The sequence below is a fragment of the Candoia aspera genome, chromosome 3 (assembly GCF_035149785.1).
Source record: "Candoia aspera isolate rCanAsp1 chromosome 3, rCanAsp1.hap2, whole genome shotgun sequence".
Taxonomy (NCBI): Eukaryota; Metazoa; Chordata; class Lepidosauria; order Squamata; family Boidae; genus Candoia; species Candoia aspera.
Window position 1 is genome coordinate 35,430,365 of NC_086155.1, and position 25,066 is coordinate 35,455,430.

The 25,066-nt window shown below is 40.8% G+C and overlaps 1 protein-coding gene across 1 annotated transcript in view; it reads left to right on the plus strand.

Annotated features, from left to right (window-relative positions):
- NAV1 (neuron navigator 1) overlaps positions 1 to 23,132 on the plus strand; it is a 240,173-nt gene extending 217,041 nt beyond the window's left edge. Inside the window, exons 12-31 of the mRNA XM_063297369.1 lie at positions 1,210 to 1,380; positions 2,355 to 2,407; positions 2,791 to 2,814; positions 2,932 to 3,009; positions 4,710 to 4,793; positions 6,155 to 6,266; positions 6,752 to 6,873; positions 11,230 to 11,426; positions 11,559 to 11,718; positions 13,252 to 13,414; positions 14,651 to 14,748; positions 14,901 to 14,996; positions 16,521 to 16,680; positions 17,287 to 17,522; positions 17,937 to 18,088; positions 19,369 to 19,440; positions 19,673 to 19,869; positions 20,503 to 20,621; positions 20,896 to 21,093; positions 22,341 to 23,132. Coding sequence (XP_063153439.1) covers positions 1,210 to 1,380; positions 2,355 to 2,407; positions 2,791 to 2,814; positions 2,932 to 3,009; positions 4,710 to 4,793; positions 6,155 to 6,266; positions 6,752 to 6,873; positions 11,230 to 11,426; positions 11,559 to 11,718; positions 13,252 to 13,414; positions 14,651 to 14,748; positions 14,901 to 14,996; positions 16,521 to 16,680; positions 17,287 to 17,522; positions 17,937 to 18,088; positions 19,369 to 19,440; positions 19,673 to 19,869; positions 20,503 to 20,621; positions 20,896 to 21,093; positions 22,341 to 22,433 — 2,585 coding nt within the window. The 3' untranslated portion in view covers positions 22,434 to 23,132. The remainder of the gene's footprint in view (positions 1 to 1,209; positions 1,381 to 2,354; positions 2,408 to 2,790; positions 2,815 to 2,931; positions 3,010 to 4,709; positions 4,794 to 6,154; positions 6,267 to 6,751; positions 6,874 to 11,229; positions 11,427 to 11,558; positions 11,719 to 13,251; positions 13,415 to 14,650; positions 14,749 to 14,900; positions 14,997 to 16,520; positions 16,681 to 17,286; positions 17,523 to 17,936; positions 18,089 to 19,368; positions 19,441 to 19,672; positions 19,870 to 20,502; positions 20,622 to 20,895; positions 21,094 to 22,340) is intronic.
- The last annotated feature ends 1,934 nt before the right edge of the window (positions 23,133 to 25,066 follow it).

The following is a 25,066-nucleotide window of genomic DNA, read 5'->3' on the forward strand; positions in this document are numbered from 1 at the left end:
TTTATATATTATATAGTGCCTTTGAGTCAGTGTTGACTCCTGTCAACTGCCTGGACAAGTCCCTACAGTTTTCTTGGCAAGATTTTTCAGAAGTGGTTTGCCATTGCCTGCTTCCTAGGGCTGAGAGTGAGTGACTGGCCCAAGGTCACACAGTTGGCTTCATGCCTAAGGTGGGACTAGAACTCCTAGACTCCCGGTTTCCAGCCTGATGCCTTAATCGCTACACCAAACTGGCTTTTTTATAGATTATAGAACATGCTTTCAGTAGTTCATGCCTACTGAATTGCTGAGAATACATGAGCAGCTAAGAATGTAATAACTGGGCTTGCTTTTGGTTTACTTAGTCAGTATGGGGAGCTTTCCCAAGTTTAATCAGGAGCCCAGAATCTTACACAGGTTTCTCACTTCACATGTAGAATTCTTTGGTGTTGTTTGGAGTCATCTGCTTTTCAGAACTCTGCCTGGCCTTCCTGGGAGTGGGGGTGGGGGTGCTGAATAAAAGAAAAAAATAAATAAATAAAACTGAAAAGTACAGGTATTTTTCATCAGAGATAAACATGAAAATAAAATTAAATAAGCAGTTTCAGTACAAGTCTATTTTACTACATATGTGCACTGAAAAGCAATCAGTCCCCTGAGAAATTTGAGCAAAACCAGTTCTCCAATTAGGGATAAACAAAATAAGATTTAAAGAATGATAATGCAATATTCTACATAATAGGCTTGGGTTCTTTTGCACACGTATTATTTATTGTTGCATCTTCTTTGTCTTTCCAGTTTAACATAAAAATACAGTTTATGCTTATTCCTTTTTATCTTTTCAATTTTACCATTGATACAATAATTTTACTCTTCTTTCTGTCTTATCTTTCAAATGGGAAGGGATTAACAGGTACTGAGTAGTCCGTACTATCTATGGATGGGCTTGAGCCAATGAAAATTATTTCACATTTACACAAGCATGAGAAAGAGAGTCAAATATTCTCCCAAGTCACCATAACAACCCAAGTCAAACTAGTAAAAACGATGTAACTACACAGGTGCAGATAAAGGATCTTATGCAAGGTGTGATGCACATTTACTTGTCCTTCTTTCCTCATCTTGATCCTGGCTGCTAGCCCCATATATAGTGCTCCTTGCTTCCTAGACCCCATCCCTGGCTTTGAGCTGCTCTGACTCGCCTCTTCTCCCTGCCCCCTTCTCCTGCAGTGAGTCCCACGGCAGCCAACACCCCAAGGATCACCCGTTCTAACAGCATTCCCACTCATGACTCCACCTTCGAGCTCTACAACGCCTCCCCCATGGGCAGCACCCTCTCCTTGGCAGACCGACCCAAGGGCATGATCCGCTCGGGCTCCTTCCGCGACCCTGTGGATGATGGTGAGAGTCCTGCACCCAGCTAGGAGGACAAGAGTCTCCTCCTCCACAATAATGATGCAAGGATACAGTTGTAATAATTCTGAACATCAGAATTTCTCAAAAGTACAAGCTGTGTTGGCAGGTGGCAGTGCAGGGAGTGATTATTATTACTGTTATTTTGTGTATGGGGCAGCAAAATAGAGTAAGGGATTAAAAAAAAAATCTGAATAGGTGCATCCCACCACCTTCTGATTTCTTGGTTATGCATGCATGTCCAGGACCACCAACCAGGACTCGGTAGGCAGGAATCACAATGATACTAGCCTTCCATGAGCCAGAGCTAGTTTCTAGATTTACTGCTGGTTCTTCTCCCTTTTTAGGGCATATTTTTAAATGGGATCTGGTAGCACTTCAAAACTGTCCAGAACACTTTGCTATAAAGGAGGTCATGCTGCCTCCAAGTGGTGATAAAGTACTAATTCACATAGATAGTAGGTATGGGAATAATGTAGGTTGAATTTGAAGTGAGGGGTTTGCCTACTACCACCTGGGTCTCAGTGTGAATTTTGTGTCTTTAAGTTGCACGAACAGCATAACTTCTACTTTGGCATTTATATTTTGATTTAAGACAAAACTTCTACACTAAGAAAAAGCAACAAACACAGAAATTTAAGAAGGTTTTCATCAGGATATTTTTGTTTGCTCCAGGAAATCTTGTAGTCAAGCATTCAGAAGCAAAATATAAAAATAAATAATTGCTGCCTCTGAAGTTTTGCAATTAGATTTCCTGCATTAGCCATCATGTGGACTCTTGATGTTGTTGACCTACTCTTTTCTACACATATGACCCCTGCCCCCCCCCCCCAACTGCCATCCTTCCTTCCATCCATGCTAATCCTGCTGGACCACTTTGTGACCATTTATGCTCCATCTGATGAGCAGCTGAAGAAACTCTGTGACAAGTCTCTCCCTTTCTCTCTCTCTCTCTATTACAGTTCATGGATCCGTGCTGTCCCTGGCCTCCAGCGCTTCCTCAACTTATTCCTCAGTAAGCTGTGTTCCCTTCATCATCTACTCTGTCCTACCTTTCACTTCCTCTGTGCTTCCCTTCTGCTAAGGGTGGTCTCCTGCTGCAGTCGTTCCAAATGGAAGTGTGGGTCATCATTGGCTGAGGGCTTGGCATGTTGTAACCATTGGGAACAGTAACATTGTATAGCATTATACTTTTGAGTATTGCTGTAAGGTATAGGGTATAATATGAGGGGAGGGGGGGGAGGGGAGGTGATATAGCATAGCAAAGTGGAAAAACATCTGTGCAGATGCTGGGTTCTTTGCATGGCTGGTCACTTGTGTTGCCTGGGAATGCCTTTACCACTTTCACCCTAACTGCCTGCCTCTCTGTCTCTCCTCTACCCCATTATGTGCTGCCAGGCTGAGGAGAGGATGCAGTCAGAGGTACAGTAAGACCCTCACTTTCCTTCCCACTGCTTTTCTGCTCTTGACCATTGGTGGAGAGCAAACAATCCTCCTGCTTCCTGACTCTCCTGCCTTTTCTCTCTCTTCCTCCTGCAGCAAATCCGCAAACTGCGCCGTGAATTGGAGTCCTCCCAAGAGAAAGTAGCCACGCTGACATCCCAGCTCTCAGCCAACGTGAGTAGCCAAATTGGTGCAATAACATGATGTAATTTAGGCATGGTAAAAGAAATACAATGGAGTTTCAGTTTTCACTACTGTAGAGTTACTGGGTACCCCAGCAAAGCTTGGCTGTTCTGAACAAACATGGTAGCCATGCAGACCAGAGTTTTAACAGAATTGTATTGCTGCAAAACCCCAATAAATTATCACTGAAAATTAGAGGGTGTTAAGCTTTTGTGTTTGATATGGAGCAACAGCACCCTCTCTTGGGCATCTATTATTCCACTAGTACAGTACAACTCAAACTTTTGGAGTTTTTGGTTACATTTATTTCGCACCTTCCCCCCAGTCTTTCTGAGTCTTCATCCTTCCAGAAGTGTTTGGGCTGTAACTCCTAGAATTGAGAAGTTATTGATTGCTTATTCTGGGAATTATGGTCCTGGAAATCTGGAAGACCACAGGTTAGGGAACGTTTGCATGGCGAATGGAGATATTTTCAGGCAGGTGAATCCAACCTATAGCTAAGTGCAGAAGTCAGACGTCTCTGCTTCACTGGAATGTTGTTCCAGTTCCTCCAGATTTGTCACACCCTGCAATGGAGAATTACTTTATAATTTTGAAAGCAATGGTGCTAGTTCATAGGCAATAAAAATGGGATTTTAGAGGCTTCCAGCCATTGCCCACAGTTCCTGAATAGCCATTATTTCTACTTGATAACGTACCATTACTAATATCAGGATAGATATTACCTACAGTGGCTGGCTATGTCTCTTTGGGGTTTGGGGCTGAATTTGATACTTCTTGTCATCTGTTATGGAGATGTGTGCGGAACTGAATTTGGAACCTTTCAAATGCAAGTCATATCTTTCTCACCAGGTCTCAACACTTCATTAGCTATCAAAATGTCCCCTTCAACATGAGGTCAAGGAAGAACTTCTTTCTCTTCTCTCTAGCTCTAAACTTAGAACTGGGAGGAGGAAGAAAATAACCCCTAACCCAAATAGCTGAGTGGTGGAACAAGGCAGTAATTTGTTTTGCACCCTCCTTCTGGTTTGGAGCTGAAAGAGGGAGGCAAAGGTGCATTGGCTTGCTCTGTTTCCACAACAAGTGGGCACACCAAACTTATAGTGTCATCACCTCACTCTTTAAGCTAGAACAGGGAGTCAGAATTGCATCTGGTAATCCCTGACTCCCAAGCTGCTCCACCCACGATTGGCTGCAAGAAACACAATTCCTGTGGTCTCCTCACGAGGAGCAGCTAGCAGAGCACAAGCGGGCAATCTCTCAATCTCTTCTTCTCTGGAGAGAATTTTGTCTGTCAGAACTCACCACCTCGCCACTGATCTTCACTGTGGTGCTGTCTGTGCTCACAGAGACACACTTGCAGGGACATCTAACCTGCCATAGGTCCTCACCCAGAAGCCAGTTCTTGAAGCATCTTTGAAGGAAACTGACATTCATCTGCCTTTCATACTATCTGCAGCTCAGAACTAGTGGGAGGTGAATAAATATGGGTAGAGCCAGACCAAATCCTACTGTTCAGCAGAACTTTTGATCTAAGTGAAGCTCATTCTCATTCCTCTTAGTTACAGGTTCAGATGTCTGGGGCTCATTTTCACTCCTCTGCTGGTAAAAAGTTAGTCAAACCATGACCTTGGTGTTATTTTATGTACTTTAGTTGGTGTATGACTAAAATTGGCTCTTTTTCTTTCTAGGCTAATTTAGTAGCAGCATTTGAACAAAGTCTGGTAAACATGACATCCCGTCTCCGGCAGCTGGCAGAGACTGCAGAAGAAAAGGTGAGTCATTAAATTAGAGAAGAGAACCAGCAAATAGTCAGTTTAGCTCTCCTGTTCAAGAACAGTTGTTTCTCTACCTCTCAGGACTCTATATGGTGAAGGAAGAAGCAGAAAATTATAATGATTATTTGGTTCCCTTGGGCAATCGATATTAGACAATGTGATCCAAGCTCAGTTGAAAGCAAAAACTTCCAGTGTGGGAAAGAAAACCACCTCCACTTCTGTATGTAGAGACTTGGGCCACAGAACCTTCAGCTTTTTCTTATATAATAATTTGTTCTCCAGTGTTGGGTATTCATTAAAAATATTAGTTTATATTACTACAATGGGATGAATTACTACATAAAAAGATAAAGATTGTCTTGAGTTGAACTTGACTCCTAGTAATTGCATGGGTGGAACTATGTAGTTTCCTTGGCCACAATATGGAAGCCGTTTGACATTGTCTTCTGGGATATGTATATGTATATGTATATTTTTTCCCCAATTTCCCAGTCTAGTCTGTAGCCCTGGGATTTCCTAGTGGTCTCCCATCTAAGTCCTAACCAGGTCTGTCTTTGCTTAGCTTTTTCAAGATTAAACAAAGTCAGCCAGATACTGCCACTTGCTGACACAATTTACAACTCAGGTGGTTCAATGTGCAGACTTAAAATAATTCCAGAGTAATTAAAATAAAACAGAAAAAGCTGATCAACCTTTCTTATTTAATACCTGTCTGATCAGGGTGAAATTTACTAACAGAAAGCCTCAGGGTGTTAGGGACGCACAGCTGTAGATTACCAGGGAGGCTGGGCAACTTGTCCTTTGGTGGCTCTTGTTTCGGGTTGGTAGATGTTCATTTTTCTGGTAACCCTCAGAACAGTAGAGGCAGCCAAGGCTGGATGCTTTTCAGATTTTCCTCAGTTTCTCAGAATAGGATTAGGCAGTCTGCAGGATGTAAACCTCCCTGTCTTTGTTTGGCGGATTTTTGCCCCAGTCACATTATCATAACTGTTCTCTTTAAAAAAAAACACAGAAATAGGAAGTAAAATAGGCACAGTAACCCTTTCCCCACGCTTAACATACCTGTTTTACTTCAAGGTACCTACAGTACTTCAAAAACCAAGGCAAAAAAAGAGGCCAGTTCCCACTGTAAGATTTCTCAGCACTGTCCCCAGAAAGTTAGGCCACTCTTCCCGTAGAGAAACACTAGGCTGGCATTGTTTTGAGAAATTAAAATCCTGGATAGAGCCAGCTCCTTTCTATTATTTGGAGCAGAAGGCTTGGAAAAAACTTAAGTGCTTTTCCCTAACATTACTCACCAGAATTCTTAGTAAAAGAATAAAACTCAAGGCATCAATATATTATGCAACATCTTCCAGGACAGTGAGTTGTTGGACTTGCGGGAAACTATTGATTTCTTGAAGAAGAAGAATTCAGAAGCCCAGGCTGTTATCCAAGGGGCCTTGAATGGAACTGACATTACACCCAAAGGTGAGCCCAGTGGTTGGTGCACATGGTCCCTGGGGATTATGTCTGTCTGTATCTTCTCCATGATGGATTTGGGTTAGGGTTAGGGTTAGGGTGTGTGTATCTATGTCTGTTGATGCCCAATTCTACTAGGCAGCAGGGAAAGCAGTATACATCTTTCTCCCAACTTAGGCAATCATTTCATAGTTTTAAATGCATATCGCACTTGTACCTCTCTTTCCCTATTATTCTCCACTTCCCTGTTCTGTGTCTGAGTTGGTACCTTTTAGATGAATAAGCTGATTTCTTTTCATGCAGAATTCTAATCTGAGATAATATTAAATTAATGGGAACAAACTGTACAGAAGAGACATGGGATTTTTTAATTGGCTTCTTTATACTTAACATAGTTTGAAGTGGAGACTGAAAAATGGAGAGGTGCAACCATGCAAACGTACCCAAGTCTACAAGCCCATTCTGAATGTGTCTTTTCTTTTCTTGTTGTCCAGAACTACGAATCAAGAGGCAAAACTCATCCGATAGTATATCCAGCCTGAATAGCATCACCAGCCATTCTAGCATTGGTAGTGGCAAAGATGCAGATGCCAAGAAGAAGAAGAAGAAAAGCTGGGTAGGTCAAGACAGAGGTGAAGCCAGGGGGACTAAGTACAGTATATGGAGATGAAACCCTGCAGTGTCTTGTCAGAATAGATAATAGAATGGCAACCGTGGTTATTCCAGGATTCTTGCCTGTAGAAGTAGCAATACCTGCTTGGAGAAAGTATTTCTTACAGAACGTTAGTTTGCATTATTTTGCTCTTGAATTCAAATGCAAAACTGCTCTCTACAAGAGGCTTTATCCACTGCTAAGTGATGGCCTATGAAGTACGCCAATAGTATTCAGTTATGATGGCCCAGCAGATAAATAGTGATGATGTCCATGTCATTATGGAGTTTTTACTAAAAAAACAAACACACACCTGCACTTAAAAGGTTCCTGATACGCTCCGTGATTTTTCTGCCCACCCACTCCCATCCCTTACCTGGGGATAACTTTTAATTATTTGATGTTTTTCTGTTCTCGTTCAAGCAGTTTGTTTTGAGCCAGGAATAAGAACAGAAAAATGTCTTAATTTTTCAGGCTACTTTTTAAAGGGAAAAAAAGAAAAGTAATTGAATGGAAACGTTTATGAGACATAGAAAACAATGTGCAATTATTATACTTAAAGAATTGAACTTTTAAAATGAATAGATTGCATCGCAACTGTTTTTTGCATGGCAACTTACTACTTGTGCTGCTAACGTGAGTCCTTATTTTTCTGTATGTTAACCTTACAGTTCTGCTGTTTCCCACTGTTCCGAGGAGAGCTGTACCTCCAGCTTTCTGCTCAGTATGTGGGCCTTCCCTTTAGGGAGGCTGGAATAGGAGTCTGCTCTACCTCTATGTGCTGAACATCCCTGCTTCTTTTGGGCAGGGAGCTCTGAGCTGAGTGCATGATTAAGTCTTGCTGTATTTTTTTCCCCTTTTCTTCCTTCAATGCTGATCTTACAACACTTTTTTATTTTCAGGTATATGAGGTAAGCTTGGAACTTCCCTTTCACCTTCTCCCCAATCCTTTTGTTACATTTTGCTCCTGATTGGTCACTCCATTGTATATGGGACAGCTCAACACTTGTGAAACTAACCATCCCATTTGCTCATATGCTTGCACTGCCAAGTCATACTGTAAGAGGCCACTGCACTGGGACTGGGGGCAAAGTTTCATATCTGTTGATAATGTGATTTTGAATCTGCCCTGATTCATTATGAAAACCATTATGCTTTTCACATACCAGTGTGTTTTTTTAACCACTTCCCATGTATAGTTTCTATTTACAGATTGTGTGCCAGTCTTTCTTATTGTATATAGATGCATAATACAGTTGTCATAAGAGAAGGAAGTATATTTTCAAAATATTGATCAATGCATTTAAGTATCTTCCTTTTTCATCATTAGCAATAGTTTTACAGATAGATGAAGGGGGGGGGGGAGTGCACAAGTTAAACAATTTATCTTACCTTATATTAAGGGAAAGTTCCCAATTAAGAAATGATTGCATTAAGCTTGTGCTGTAATATTATCACTGTGTGAATTTTTTGATAAGTTGTTAAGAATTTTTTGTTGAAGGATAAGATAAGTGAAGCTAATAACAAAGTACCCCCCATAGTTAGATGATGCTTTTCATATACAGTATAAATTTTGTTTGGGCCTCTTGATATCCAGGCTTATTCAGTTTCAGTGACCCAGGGACAAGATTCAAAAACGTATGACACTTCCTTCATTTCTGTGTGGCCAGACCTTGTCAGAAATGTTTCTGCCACCTCCCGAAGTGGCCTTCCATTTTGGAAACCCACCCATTGCTGTTATTAGCAGGGTCGGGCCTTGGTCTTGGAATATCCAGGCAGGTTTCCAAGCATCCACGGCTTGCAGCAGACTGGAATGAGGAAAATGCAAGCCCAAGACCCTAGTAACTGCCATTTGAAGCCAAACAGGAGGGCAGTGCACTGAGATCGTTTCCTACACCTTACGCTCCAAAGACTGGCTGGAGGGAGAAAAATAGCATCTCTGTAATCTGCCCAAAGAATTTGGTTAATGGGCAGATTAGAAGTATGATAATTACAGTAAACCCTATTTTCCATTACAGCAGTATCTTCACCCATTACAGTGGCTGTTCTTCCTGCTACTGTTTCAATACACATGTGAATCGATGCCTGTTTTGTGTCTGTGTGAGTGTGTGTGTGCATGCATGTTGCATGCTCTGCCTGAGCATGATTAAAATCATGCATTACTTATTCTTCTCAAGAGCAAAGCATACAACTATTTTGCCTGTTTTAAAATCTTCTTTACAATATTGATTGAGTCATTACTTTGGAGAGAAAGGTCTGCATCTTCGGTCTCTTAATAGCCAGGCTTTTGAGTACAAGATGAATGAGACACTCACCTTTTAGTTCCTTGTTCTGATGAGTATCTTTCCATTAAAACTAGAAGGGCTTATACATTCTAAGGGCAAATGAAGCAGCCTAGCCTTATTTGTAAATGTGGCACATCAATATCAGATTTAGAGAGAGATAGCGATGAAGAATTGACTGTTGGAGCACATTTAGATTCTAAATGTATAAACTCCAGGAGGGCAGTGCTTTATAATTGGATGAATTACTGTATAAGCATCACAAGGGTCTATTCACACCCAGTAAGCTTAGAAAATGTGGCTGTTTAATGTTGTGTCACTCTACAAATACTGCAGGTTATCCTTGACATGATCAGCTACACTGCAAAATCATAAGTGGGGTCTGATTATTCCTTCCTGCTCCTTCCTAATCCTTCTCTAAGACAGGAAGTATAATGCTGCTATTAAAGATGTAACCTAGTGATAGAATTAATGTCTGAATGTGTGACAAATGGAGTGCATGCTATCAGTGTAATGACTTCTATAACCATCATGGTGACAAGAACAGATGCATGAATTCTATTCCTTCTCCTTTTCCTGTTTTTTTTTATTACCCAGATAAAGATTTTAAATTTACATTTATACCTCACTTTTTCTCTGTGATCAACCCTTAGTCATACAAAGAGTTCCCACGCACTGACCAGATCCACTGAAGTGTGGTGGCTAGCAGTAGAAGCTTTCCTCCATATCTTTTGCCTCTGCTTTGAAAAAAGCAACCATGTAATGCAAGGAATCAATTCTGGCATGTTTCTAATGAGCTTGTAACCCACTCAGGTCACCTTCCTAAATAGCTACAGGAAAAGCAGCAGCTCTTGTGACACAAGTCTTGTCTACTCCTCAAAATCCAGGTTTTCATCAAGATAGTGGTAGTAGATTGTAGTTAGATTATAAACCTGTTGCCACATGTCATTCCCATCACCTTTTATGTTTCCTGTGTGTGAATAAAAGCCTGCCATCGCTTGCCTCCTGTTACAGGCAAGAAATCCCACTGCTAGAAATCCAGAACACTTTCAGCTAATGGTTCCCCTTCTTGTACATTATACCTTCTATACAAAACATGACAATGGCAGCAGTTATATGCAAGATCTCAGTTGATCAGTGCCAGTGTTGTTGCTGATTATTAACTCTAGTGCATGTGCAGACATGTCCAAGTTTCAGTCTGATGAACTGCCTTGGTTTCCTTCATTAGTGTGCAGAATAAGGTCATTTATTTATGTTCTTATTCAAGGACAATGAGGTGGGGGTGGTGAGAAAGACCCAGCTCATATCTGCCTCTTCCCTAACCTGCAACAGATACATTATTGCTTTGGAATCCCCAGGTCGTGCTAGGCTGTGTTTCTTTCAAACTTTCTTTCAAACAAACAGGGTTTATATATTTAGCTTCCCTCAAGGATTCAAATTTATAGTTTCCAAGCATGTAAGCAGTCTGGTTCTTTTCATGGTGAGATAATAATAGTGACATTTAGAATCATTTCACTTCCTTGCCAGGAGCTGACTCAGCTTGAGGCATTTCACATGCCATGAGGTAAAGGGGGAGCAAGCCGCCCCACCCCCTGGCCCAACTTATTTAAGTCTACTGGTTGGTAGCTTGAGGAGCATAATTAAGATGCACTGAACACAAATTAGGTACTTCTTAACCCTTCAACCACCTTTTATATGCTTGCATTCCTATTCTTGAAAGATTGTTCAGAAAAATGGATTTTTTTTCCCCTCAGTGCATGCTTATGGGTGGAATTCATCTTAATCTGTATCTTAAATAGTAATTAATTAAATGCAGTAATCTGTATCTGAAAGAGTACACATTCTTGTAAAACAGCTGTTCATTTAGTTAATGTTAATGTTAGAAGCATATTATCTGGAATATAATATATGAGATTTTAAAAAAAGAATCAAGGATGCTGAGTGTCCTGAAAAGTATTCAAAGTGATTAGAGAGGAATTTGCTTGACTTAAAGGGAGGACTTTCATAACTTTTTCTGTATCTTTATTTTCCTCTTCAGTTAAGGAGCTCTTTCAACAAAGCTTTCAGCATCAAAAAGGGACCAAAATCTGCCTCCTCCTATTCTGATATAGAGGAAATTGCCACCCCTGACTCATCAGCGCCATCATCCCCCAAACTGCAACATGGATCCATGGAGACAGCCTCTCCTTCCATCAAATCTTCCAACTCCTCTTCTGTAGGCATTGATACCACTGAGTAAGTCCAGCCTCCAACTCTACTGGAAGCAAAAGAGGAAGGCCCCTGTGGGCAGTTTGGTATTTGGAGAAACAAATATGCATGGACTTGCCTTCTATCCTCCCTTTTAATGCCTTTTCATTTCCTACACAGGCTGTTCCAAACCAATGAAGAAGAACCCGAGAAAAAGGAGGTTTCAGAGTTGCGCTCAGAGCTGTGGGAAAAAGAAATGAAACTGACTGACATTCGTTTGGAAGCCCTAAACTCTGCCCATCAGCTGGATCAGCTGCGTGAAACTATGCACAATATGCAGGTAGGAACGGTGCTCTGCAGAGCTGGCACTACGGCTCGGACTGCAGTTTTTGTATTGCTATAGGGACCAGTTTCTGAGCGTCTGTTGTGCGTTTTCATGAAATAATGAAACAACTGCACGATGCATGTCCTACATTACATGCCGCTGATACTGCTGATTTTATCTTTATTAGAGGAAGTACACTGTTTGAACAGTTGTGCACAGGTTATTGATCCTTAAACCTTTTGATTAATTTGCAAATTCCTTTCCCCAGCATAGAGATTTTTAAAGAGGACAAGAGCCTCTTTAGTGCCAGTCGAGGCTCTTTTTCTGTTTGTAAACTCACCATGGTCACAGTATGGATCACTGCCCCACATACTGTATTTCTTGAGATTAAAAAATTAATAGGGTCAGATGCACACTACATAATATGTCCTTTGAGCCATGTACTATCCTAAAAATATTCCAAACAGATATATTGTTTCAGAAACAGTAAAAAAATTAAATGATAGTGAGAGAGAGAGAGAGCGTGCGCCCGTGCGCAGGAAGGAGGGTGTGGTTTTGGAGCTCAAAACAGTTTTCCTTTGCTTGGGAAAAAGACAGGAAACCTCTACTGTCTTCCTTATTGCTTCAGTGTCACTACTGCAGGTTTGACATTACTGCTAATGAACAAACTAAAGTGCTACTGAGCACCTGCTCTCTGGTAGAAAAGAAATACCAAAATTATATTTGGTTGTAAAGGCCTCTTTTTCCAGTGGCTCAGCCTTAGGATTTGCTGCTGAATCTTTAGTCCAGTGTTTCTCAACCTTGGCAACTTTAAGATGCGTGGACTGCAACTCCCAGAATTCCCCAGCCAGCCTTGCTGGCTGGGGAATTCTGGGAGTTGAAGTCCACGCATCTTAAAGTTGCCAAGGTTGAGAAACACTGCTTTAGTCTCTGGAATCCATAATGTTGGTTGCCAGGCACAATTCAAGGTGCATGACGTAGGACCCGGATATCTTCAGGACTGCCTTCTCCAAATTGGTTTTGCCTTCTAATAAGATCCAACAGAGCAGTTCACTTCAGTTCACTTCACTAAGAGAGTGCCATCTTCAGGAGTTGGGTCTGGCAGTGGGCCTTTTCAATTGCCCCCTTCTTTGGCATAGCATTCCCACTGAGATCAGGATAGCCCCCATCCTCCTGCCTTTCAGAAAGGCCATCAAAACTGGCTTTTTCAACAGGGATGTTGCAAGCTGCTTCTTCCTGTAATCAAAGTATAATGGATGGAGAGTTTTAATTATTCTGGTGCTGTGTTTTGTATTTTATTGTTATTTGTGGTTTTAATTCTGTACTTTTAAACCACATTTACATAAATATGTGAACTGCTCAGATCAGTTATTTATTTATTTATTTATCAAATTTATCACCGCCCATCTCCTCCCATCAGAGGGACTCTAGTTTTGATGGGAATGGCATATAAGTCCTCTAAATAAATGAATGGATGGCACGAATGAATGAATGTTATTGTTATTAGGTATATCATCCCAGCCGTTGCTCTTTGTCCATTTCCTTTAGCTGGAAGTAGATCTATTGAAAGCAGAAAATGACCGGCTAAAGGTGGCGCCTGGGCCGTCATCTATCCCAAGCCATGTTTTGAGTTCATCTGCTGCATCTTCCCCAAGACGCTCCCTAGGACTACAGCTGAGTCACTCTTTCAGTCCCAGCTTAACTGATACAGGTAAGAAAAGAAAGGGAGAAAAGTAGGACCACCAAACTACTGATAGCAACTTACATTTTTCCTCAGAATCATTATAATCCTCTTCTGTTATTGTTGCTCAATGGTCAGTGTTTAAAAGATAGAATCAGGATTGGTTTAGAGGGGAAAGAGAGGGTAATGAATGCTATACAAAGACCTGTTTGTCTAGGTCACACCTGCATGCAAGTGTGTACACTTTGAAACATGATTCTTTGGCTCTAATCTTATACTTCCTCTCCTGGTGCATCCACTCAAAGACTGGCAATGTCTCTTTCTTTTTCCCCCAAGTTTAGATTCATAGATTCCAGCATAGAATCTCCTTTATTTTAGATTTAAGCGCATCTCCTTTTCCTTACCCTGGTTCTACTTTCACCTTCCCTTGTAGATTCTCCCTTTGAGAGAAAGTCCTGTTAATAAAACAAGTGACATCATCAGTGGTCTGTGTTTATTGCCAACAGGACTGTGCAAAATGGTTTGTGCATGAGCCATTCCTTACACAGAACAGCTGGTTTCCAGTTGTTATGGGTTCAAAAGAAAAGTTCCATTTTGTGCACACCCCTAATTATCAAATGTCACACCCTAATTATCAAATGTCAGGGAGGCAATAAAGTTTACCCTGGGTAGGGTAGGGTAGGGTAGGGTAGGGTAGGGTAGGGTAGAGTAGAGTAGAGTAGAGTAGAGTAGAATAGAATTAAACTTTTATTGTCATTCCACTATACATTAAGGTGCACATTAAAATGAAATTCTGTTGCAGTTGGCTCATAAAAAAATAATTACTAAATATTTATTTGTTTGTTTGTTTGTTTGTTTACCATTCCACTCTCATAATCATTATCCCTAATAAATAACACAGTCCTACATAAAACATGTGCCACAATGAAATGAGAGGGGATTATTAAGAGTTCAGGAATCTAATAACCCAGGGGACAAAAAAGTCCTTGCAAAAGTTCAGGTATATTCATCCTATTTAGGAAGTGCTTTACCTAAGTTTCAAATGGAGAGGCAGCTTCTATGCACTTGTCAGGCTAGAATGGATTATCTCCTTTCAGCTGCAGACTACCTTGAATGACAAAATATGTGGGAGCTTCCTCATAGTAACCAGTAGGATTCCAAAGGAAGGAAATTTTTAATGACAACATGGCACTGTGCTGGTAACACTATCCTTTGTCCTTAATGTCTGGTTATGTACAACTTATGTACCACATCTGTCTTTTCCAGAACTGTCACCAATGGATGGCATCAGTGCTGGCACCCAGAAGGATGAGATGGTACTACGAATAGTAGTGCGCATGCCACCTCAGCACATCATCAAAGGAGTAAGCACCATCACAAGAAGGGGGAGATAATTATTTGGGGCAGTGTCTCTCATGTGCAACATATCTGGGGGAGGGGATATGACTTTAATGAGATGATCTAGTTGCCATTGTAAACAGCCCCAGCCATGTTGTACCTGTGGTTTGGTTTCCAGGACTTGAAGCAGCAGGAGTTTTATTTGGGCAGTAGCAAAGTGAATGGGAAATTGGACTGGAAAATGCTGGATGAAGCTGTCTGTCAGGTCTTCAAGGTAGGATGCTAATTAATGGCCCCCTTTTTGCTACACTTCCAGCTTCAAAAACTTTATTTCAAACATCTAGAGGACTGAATTTAGGATTCAAGCATTCATACCTCAACCTTATGTTACTTCCTTTTCCTGGGCTTTAAGGACAGAACTTTAAATACTAACTTTCATGCTGGCCTTCTTCTATACTACTAAGTTAAAAAAAAAATCTCAGAATAACAGCAATGACGTAGAGAGAAGTGGCAGAGAGAAAAGAATAAGGACATAATAAAGATAAGCAGAGTTGCTACACACACACCTCCCTCTCTCTTTCTCTCTCTCTCTCTCTCTCTATATATATATATGTATAGTTTCTTCCTTGACCATTGTATGGCCAAACCAGGGGTTGCCTGCTGCAGTTTAATCCTTTGCACAAGGAAGTTAATTTAACCATTTTATCTTCCCATGCATGACTCTGATAATAATACAGTGAATATATGAAAATGGCTTAAGATTTTCTAGCTGTGCACCTTTAAATCATATTTCAACACATCAGTCTAAGGAGGGCAGTTCATCTGTGCTATCGATCTTTACAATTGCAATTGAAGTTATTGCACATATTCATGGAAGTTTTATCTAAATGATCATTATTTAACCACATCCACACTATTAAAGTAGAAAAGGAAGATACCAGTTGGGAAAAATGCAAAACATATTTTTTTAAATAAATAAAAAGCAAACCAACAAAATATATTTTCAAGATAACTCAGTGAAGGCTGAGCATGCTCAGTGACCACAGAATGTTGAGTGCCTGACAGTGGGAAGGAATGTCGTATTATTTACAGTCTCTTATATCCCATTCTCTGAGACAAGCTTTTACAGAATTTCGTTTTCAAACAATACCAACAGCCTATTTGGATGGAAGATATAAAGAATTACTAACTACACACTGATTATGCATTTGTAATAACTCACAGGTGGAAGACTTAAGCCATTACTTACTATTTTGCAAATTATATCAGGAACCTAGAGATAGATTCCTTATGCCTTTGTTAATCCAACTGAATCATGCTTGTTTAGAAGAAAAAAATCTACTTTCTGTTGACTGATGTTGATGAACGCGTAACTAAACAGGTTGCATTGTTTGCAATGGCCACAAGGAAGATACAAAAGCAGATGTTGACAAATAGTGCTGTTAATATTAGAGGGGATATATTTAACTGATATGGATTGTTGTAATCTTACATGAATTTTGCTAAAACCTACAGTTGCAAATAAATGTAAATGTAATGTAACAGAGTACACGATACTGCAGGGGAGTTTTGGGTTGTGGTTGTTTTAAGTCTCATCCGTGGTGTCAGTTGTTATACTGCGTATCTTTACCTCTGATCTTATTTCTAAGGAGCATGCATATTCTCCCTTCCCTCACTGTATCCTCAAAATGGTTAGAGATAGGATAAAAATGTTTTGAAAAGCAGTATTCAAACTAGTATAGGGTTACATCTTGTTTTGGAGCCTGACTGAATGGAAAACCTCCTGTCTTTTGTTCAGGATTACGTCACCAAGATGGATCCTGCTCTGACGCTGGGGCTCAGCATTGAGTCTGTCTATGGCTACAGCATCAGCCATGTTAAGAGAATCTTGGACATGGAGCCTCCAGAACTACCTCCTTGGCGCCGGGGTGTGACCAGCATTGCTGTGACCTTGAAAGGTACTGCTTTTTCCATTGGTTCTTAACTGTTTATTTCCAAATGACTGACAAGAGAGGAAGAAGCAACAGGATTGAGAAAGCCTCTGGAAAGCACTTCTGGTTCCAGAATTAGATGATGATAGGTGATGATGATTATTGCAACCCTGTAGTATTATGCTGTATTACTTATATGCAAAGAATTGTACTTGCTTATGTTATAATAAGTAGTCTCTCTGGTTTTGCTATTAGGTTGAAATAAGTCTCAGATTCAGGACCACTTCAGATCATTACTTAACCTAGTATTTCTCAAACTGGGGGTCTGAACAATTGATGGTTGGTTACCTGGATGCCTTCCTCATAAGTCCTTTTCAAGCAGGTTTGCCAATTTGATGCAAAAATGTGTTACTTAAGTGCCTTTCAAAGGAGGAGTAACTATGTCTGGTAGACCTGAGGCTTTTATGCGTATTTCTGACCATCTGCTTGCAGTTAGGAAGAAATTGCAGTAAGCAATTGAAAATAGCTGCAACAGGAAGGAGGCTGCTCTGGCACAGGAGGGACCACTGTAATGCAGAATTGAGACTATGATGTTATGAAGGTTTCTTGTAATAGCCATATTCTTGGGCATAGGTTTGAAAGAAAAATGTGTGGACAGCCTGGTTTTTGAGACTCTTATCCCCAAACCAATGATGCAGCACTACATAAGCCTTCTACTCAAGCACCGGCGCCTTATCCTCTCTGGGCCAAGTGGAACTGGCAAGACCTACCTGACCAATCGTCTGGCTGAATATCTAGTGGAACGTTCAGGGCGTGAGGTTACTGATGGCATTGTTAATACTTTCAACATGCACCAGCAATCTTGCAAGGTAGGAAACTCTTTTAATTGTTTCATTTCTGAACAGTCACAGGGGCAACTTCTCCAGTCCTTAACTCAGATCTGCACATAGTCTTCTTCCTTAGTCACAGGTTCCTCCTGTATTTTATTTGAGGCAATTTATCCTTTATGGAACCATTCAGTTTTCAGTGCAATTCTAGATTTAATTTCAATGAAACTTGCTCTGAAATATGTCGGTATAGGACTGCAGCCTTAATTTTCATGCATCTGTTTTTCCAGCCCTTTGTCAATGTTTCCCTTCAGTCCTAACTAGTGGTTCTCAGTCCTAAGCCCACTACCCAGTGTGAGTACCTTTCCTGATGTCCCTGCATTTCTGTACTATGGTGTTTGTGGATATTCTCTTTATACTGACACAGTAACATCTTACTTTCATTGTTTTCACCAGGACTTACAACTTTACCTCTCCAATCTAGCCAATCAGATTGATCGGGAAACAGGGATAGATGTTCCATTAGTCATCCTCCTAGATGATCTCAGTGAGCCTGGCTCCATCAGTGAGCTTGTCAACGGTGCACTTACCTGCAAGTACCACAAATGGTGAGAAACTAAGATATATATTGGTATTGACTTTTGGTATTGTGCTTTCAATAGAGATCCTGCCCTATAAGCTCTGTAAGTTACAAGAACTTACAGGTTATGCTAAGTTGTGATTTCTTTTCCTGCCTATCCTGTAGCTAACAATGATAGGTTTTTGGCAATGACATGGATGCACTATTACTTTAGGCATATGGCATCATTTTCTCTTGAATGACATTAAACAAGAGAACTTCCTCATCCTTAGTTTTGTGCAGTGGATGGCCAATCTGGCATAGACAGGAAGGGTTGTAACTTTCCTGTTCAGAATCATGGAGCAGGTTGTGGCTTGATTTATAGATCAGCTAATATCTCAAACACCTAGTAACCAAAATAATTGAGAGTACATTTTATTGTGCCCTAGAGCAGTACAATAAAATGTCACACAACTACGAGAAAAGATTGGCCACGCTATTTTATCTTCAGCATCTCTGTTGAAGTCTGACAGGAGAAAGGTATGGTCCTATTACTACAAATCACAAGAATCCTTAGTATGGGATTAAGGGCCCATTCAAGTGTTGTTTTTATAGTTATCATATTTAAAAGTTAGTATCCTGCCTTTGTAGGCAAATTTCTCATTCAAAGAAATTTAGTGTAACTTATGTAAGATCCTTAATATAAGGCAACTTCTTCTACCAGTGCCTTGTATAATTATTAAGGTAATTCCAGCTCTATTCAGCACTCTTTCTTTCAAGTTCCTCTGGAGAAAACATGTTTGTTATTTTATCTTACTATATCTTACTATACATGGTAAATGTATGTATAATTGTCAATTATTATTTCTAAGAGCCCATTTGGTGTAGTGGTTAAGGCATCAGGCTAAAAACCGGGATAGTGTGAGTTCTAGTCTCACCTTAGGCACAAAGCCAGCTGGGTGACCTTGGGCCAGTCACTCTCCCTCAGCCCTAGGATGGAGGCAGTGGCAAACCACTTCCAAAATCTTGCCAAGAAAACTGCAGAGACTTGTCCAGGCAGTCACCAGAAGTCAACATTGACTCAAAGCACCAAGACAAAAAACAAAAACAAAAAAACCCCAAAACAAAACAAAAAAGCAAAAAACCCCAGCTCTATTGAAAGTGGTGGAAGGTCAGAATAAAGAAGTTCTGAACATGCTGTGAGCCACCTTGAGTCATTATATGAGAAAGGCAGCCATGTAAGTCCTGTAAATAAATACATAAAATAAATGCTCCCCCCATCCAGAATGCAAATGCAACATATGGAATTTTCTTTCTCTTCCCCATCAGCCCCTACATAATTGGGACAACTAACCAGCCTGTCAAGATGACTCCAAACCATGGCCTCCACCTCAGCTTCAGGTAATTGCCACAGAAATGATTAGAGTGTCTCTTGTACCCTGTCAAGTTCAAGAATTTTATTCGGGGAGTATGAGCAGTATGCACATTGTTCTCTGGGATGAGGAAGGTGTAAAGTTCTTTCTCCTACTCAGTATTTTGGTCTAGAAAAGACAATGGAAGAGGATTGTTTGCTTGGGACGAGTACTTTCCTGTTTTTGTCATGACAAACATGTCTTGTCACGTTACTCTGTAGGATGCTGACTTTCTCCAATAACGTGGAGCCAGCCAATGGCTTCCTGGTGCGTTACCTACGTCGGAAGCTGCTTGAGTCCGACAGTGATGTCAATGCCAACCGCGAGGAACTGCTACGTGTGTTGGACTGGGTGCCAAAGCTCTGGTATCACCTCCATACCTTCTTGGAGAAGCATAGCACTTCTGACTTTCTCATCGGTAGGCCTAAGCTTGTCATCCAGGAAGCTGAAAATGAATTATCACCATCAAGTTGCACATTATTTCAGTCTGTTAATAAAAGAGGGATTAAGACACTGCATTGAATCTTCAGCCTCTCATTTGATTTCCCTGCAGTTAATTTAATTTTCTCCCAAACAATGTTGAGAGAAGAGCAATATGTATATGTTTAGAGTCACTCTAGTTGTAAAGACAGTTCTCAAGGTTATTTTGCTTTATTTGCTACATTTCTGATAGCCATATTCATTATACTGATATTCAGTATTACTGTTGAAGATATCTTTCTGTGGCTGGGCAATAGTACATTTAACAAATTTTAGGGAGTAAGCTTGTTCATTTAACTATAGGCTTCTTCGAGATATTCAAGGGGTCAAAATGTCTGTAATTACTGCATTCCAGATCTGAATGGCAAATCCAAAATGCCAAATAGCTCCTCCTTGTAGGTCATAGGAACTAGAAGTGAATGTCTTAAGGAGTAAATATATATCATAGTAAGTCCTCTTAGCCATAGCTACTATGATAATGCAGTAATCCCTTAAGACCAAAATGTTACATGGGTCTGATGTTCCTCCACTGGCTAGTAGTTTATCTTCCACTCCTTACTGTTCTTTCCAGGTCCTTGTTTCTTCCTGTCATGCCCAATTGGTATTGAGGATTTCCGAACCTGGTTCATTGACCTGTGGAACAATTCAATTATCCCCTATCTTCAGGAGGGAGCAAAGGATGGGATCAAGGTAATTTTCCCCATATCCTCACCTCTTCTAGAAGAACTAGTGATGTGGGTATAGCCTGCACCAATATGCACAGATAAGTTGCTCAGCTAAAGGTTGCTATTTTCTTTTACTCTAAATTATTCATAATATCATGCAGAAAAGCTGTTCCTTTCAATCTTGTCCTTTACTGCCTTGAATTTGTTCTAAGCTCTACTACATCCCTTAGTGAGGGAACTGGAAGAGAAACAGGCTTCTAGCAAGTATCAATATTTTTTCTCACTCTTCGGTGTTCCAGGTGCATGGGCAGAAAGCTGCTTGGGAGGACCCTGTGGAGTGGGTGAGAGACACATTGCCTTGGCCATCAGCCCAGCAAGACCAGTCAAAATTATACCATCTACCCCCACCCAGTGTGGGGCCCCACAGCATAGTCTCTCCTCCAGAGGAACGGAGTGGCAAGGATTCTACACCCAGTTCTCTGGAATCAGACCCCTTGGTATGTTTTCAGCCTGCAAATGAGAACAGTTGCTGCTGATTCTTTGCACAAGAGAATTAAATTGGGAGCTCAGAAGTATCTTCCTGAATTAGTATCCCAGTTCTTGCCACTATTGGATCTTTTAATTTTTTTCTCAAAAATCATAGCTTATAGGAATAGAAAAGTTAATTTTTCCTCATCAATTTTCATTCTGTCAAAAATTGCCAGCCCTTGCTAATTTGTTGGCTTAATTGCTCTATGACTGGAAGCCATTGTAATGCTGTAGCAGTGGCTGTTTCTCCATTGTATCCCTTTATGTCTTAAAACCCCTATTTCTCCCTCCCCTCATCTCTTACATCTGAAATAGCACTGGAACAGTGGACTGAATGTACAACTTAGCACGATAGGGTCAGTGTATTCAAATGGAGAAGAGCAAACCTCTGCTCTCCTCTGCCATATAGTCAAGAGGTCATTGTTGACCTCTTCAGAAAGCATAATGACCTTCACAAGAAAGAAAAGCCTAAACGACTATGCTGAGTGGCATTGCCATGATATGGCCACAAGGTGGCATAGAAGTGTAAGCCAAAGAAGCCTGCACCACACACCAACCGAGAAAGTTACATGGAATAGTCATGTACATGATCATGGAGGAATTGTGGATGATATAGGACAGAAGCAAACACCATCACATATATTCTCTTGTTGGCCCAAACAGAAATTGATGCTAGTGAACAATTATAGGACAGAGGTCCCAGAAGTCATGGCTCCTATAAGAAGGATATAAAATGTAAGATCCTGACTACTGTACACAGAGTAGTACAGGTACAGAAATCTATGATGGGTGAGTGATACTAGAGGGAATCCCAAATTCTGGACTTGGAGTCTGTGGACTTGGCTGTTTTAGTTAGCATATCTTCACTGACCACATTTGCTTCTTACCCAATCCCAGAAAAACTATTAGCGGGTTTGCAAAGCTGAGCTAGCCCCATCTAATATCTCTCTGAGGTTCAAGGTCAGAATCTTGGTACCCCATATACCCATTGTAGCAGCTTGTTTTCAATCTGAAGTACATCTATTGAGTTATATGTACATCAACCTACCTCACTCTGCTGCCTTCCAGGAGTGTTGGAACATTGCCTCCCATAATTCTCAGCCACTGTTGCAAAGAATTCTGGAAGTGGGAGTCCCAGTACATGGAGACGCATCAAGTTGGGAAAAGGTGGTATAGTTAACTATTACTTACCAATCTTTCTCCCTACCCTATACAGATGGCAATGCTGCTGAAGCTCCAGGAAGCAGCCAACTACATTGAGTCTCCTGATCGAGAAACCTTGGACCCCAATGTGCAGTCTGCACTCTAAAACTAACTGGATTGGGATGGAATGGAGACTGGAATGAGCCAATCATGGCTGTCTTCGCTCCTAGGTCTTCTTTCTTTTTTCTCTGGAACCTGTGGTCTGGAATAAACACCACAGAGTGGCAAGGAGGTACCCATTACTTCCTTTGGGATCTGTGCAGGTGAACAGTGAAAGAGGAGACGGGTTGGTCTCCTTTGCAAGATACTGCTCTCCCTCCACCTCCCAATAACTCTGGTGGTAAGATAATGGTGGGTTTTATTCTTGGGCTTTCTGCCTCTGTCATAAACTCCTGGTTTTGCAGTATGATTGGGGGGGCATCAAGAAATCCCTCACATCCAGTGTTCCCAACATAAATGTTCTTGTGTAAGGCAAGAGACTCTGGAGATGGCCACACAGAGCTGGCCGCTGTATTTCTGCAGGGCAGTGCTAACAGGCGGGGCAATGGCCAAGTTTGTGGTACCCTAAAATGAGGATCTTTTTATAAAATAAAGAAAAGCAAACCCCAGAAAGCATCAGAGTGGAAGCATCATTGCTGCTCTTGGAGCCGTTTCCTGTGGTTGCTGCCCTTCGACTTTCCTGCCACAACCAACGCAGGCAAAGACCTAGTAGGACTGTTAACTCTTGTCTTTGCACCCTCCTTATTTAATCTGCATGAAGGTCTTTTTACTTTCAAACTCCCAATAAACTCTTTTTACTCCTCCACTTTATTTTATTCAGTTAATCTGGGCCATTCCATTTGCTCTTTAGTTCCAGGAATTATGTTCTGTGTTTAATCATCTGCCTTTGGTTCCACAGGAAGGAGCCTCCTGAGTTAATAGTGTTTTCTGTTTCAGTTTACCTTTTTCTTGTTTTACCTTTCTGTAAATGCTATCCCCACAGTCCCTCCAACTAAAATTGGTGCTGACTGGATGACTTCCAGTAACTTAAATCCACTTTCTGGATCCTTGCAGCTTGCATCAGATGCACACAGAGTTGAATCAGCAGCACAACCTATGCACAATTTGCATGTAGACTCCCCTTCTTGTGCCATTCCATATCATTCCTTTCTGAAAAGCACAAGAGGTCAGGAAACTGTGATCAAAGGGAGGATGGGAGAATGTGTCATTGTGGTGCATCCCTTACTGGACAGCAACATCATCCATTTTTTTTTCCAGTTGTATACTGCTTACCAATCTCTTTTCTTCCACTCATTTTCTCATTATTTTATTTTGGGGAGACAGGGTAATAGATCCTTTTTATATGAGCTATCTTGAGCCTGTTGCCATTCAGATGTGCTGGAACTCAATTCCACTAATCTCCAGTCAGCAAGCTATGCTGCTTGAGGATTATGAAACTTGGAAGAAAAAAAAAACACATCTGGGAAGTAACAGTTTAACTGAGGCTGAATATATTACATTTAAACATTTAGCTTTGGATGTCATTTACATGATTTGCCAAACAAGTAGCCATCAAAACACAAGTCTTCCCCAAACTAGATGGTTTTGGTTGCAACTCCAATCAACCTTGACCATTGATCTCTCTATCAGGCATTAAGTTGGGAACAACTGAAAAGGGCTCCCATATGAAGCAAAAGGGGAAAAAAAAGCAGAAGTTATAATATCCTTAAGGAGCTATTTAGACTAGCTATATAAATCTTCTGATTATAGAATTTGTCTCAAGAAAATTTCAGTGCAGTTTCTATTGATGTGTGTTTTATGGGAGTAACCATCTCCACAAATGAAAATGGACTTTGAAGCTTTGATTAGCAACTACATTCAAAATTGAAATTATAGTTGTCAAGCCAGCAGCTCAACCCCTAATGTTCTATAAATGTCCTACTGATGACCTTTGAGGCAAGTTTGCCAACTTCTAGTCAGAAGAAATTAGACTATAGGAGGGGTCAGTGCACACCACAACATAAGCTTTTATGACCTTTAGCCTTGATCAAGTAAGATACAAGCATGAATTTTAGCTTCTGTGGTAGGAAGACATAATGATTACGTTCTCCATAATGCACATCTCTGCTTTTTCAATAGTGCCATGTGGACATATGAAGAGATACTTCATTGAAACCTTGAGTAAAGCACCCCTCCAATGCAAAACCACAGAATAACACAGTTCCCCATTTTTGAACAGCAGAGTGGCTGCTTCACTTTACGGATAAATCTTCTGAGCATGCAGAACTCCCTGACATCAGAAGAAAATGTTTTCTTGAGGCAATTCAGCATCACTTTGATCTCATGGCAGAGTGCCTCATTGATAAAACAGATCCCAAACAATCCACAATAGACTGTTTTTTAATCTAAGCATCACATCAGTATAGTTCTTATCCCAGCAGAGCATGTGAGAGGAGACAACAACTAAACAGTGTCAAATTTCTTAAAATGTAACCTCAGTTCTTACACAATTTTTTCTTCCATAGGCTAAAGTTTTAGTAGTAGAACATACTAACCCAGAGGCATCTGCAGCAGTGCTTTTGTCAAAGTGACTGAATGAGCATTGTGCTGTTGTGATGCAAGCTCTATCCCTTTCATTTGTGCGTGAGGCCTCACAACACATTTACAAAACAGGCATGATGGTGTGACGCTCGTTTAGTCATCCCCCCACCCCACTGCAGATGCCACTGTGTTAATCTACCACCCTCTCATGGCTCCAAT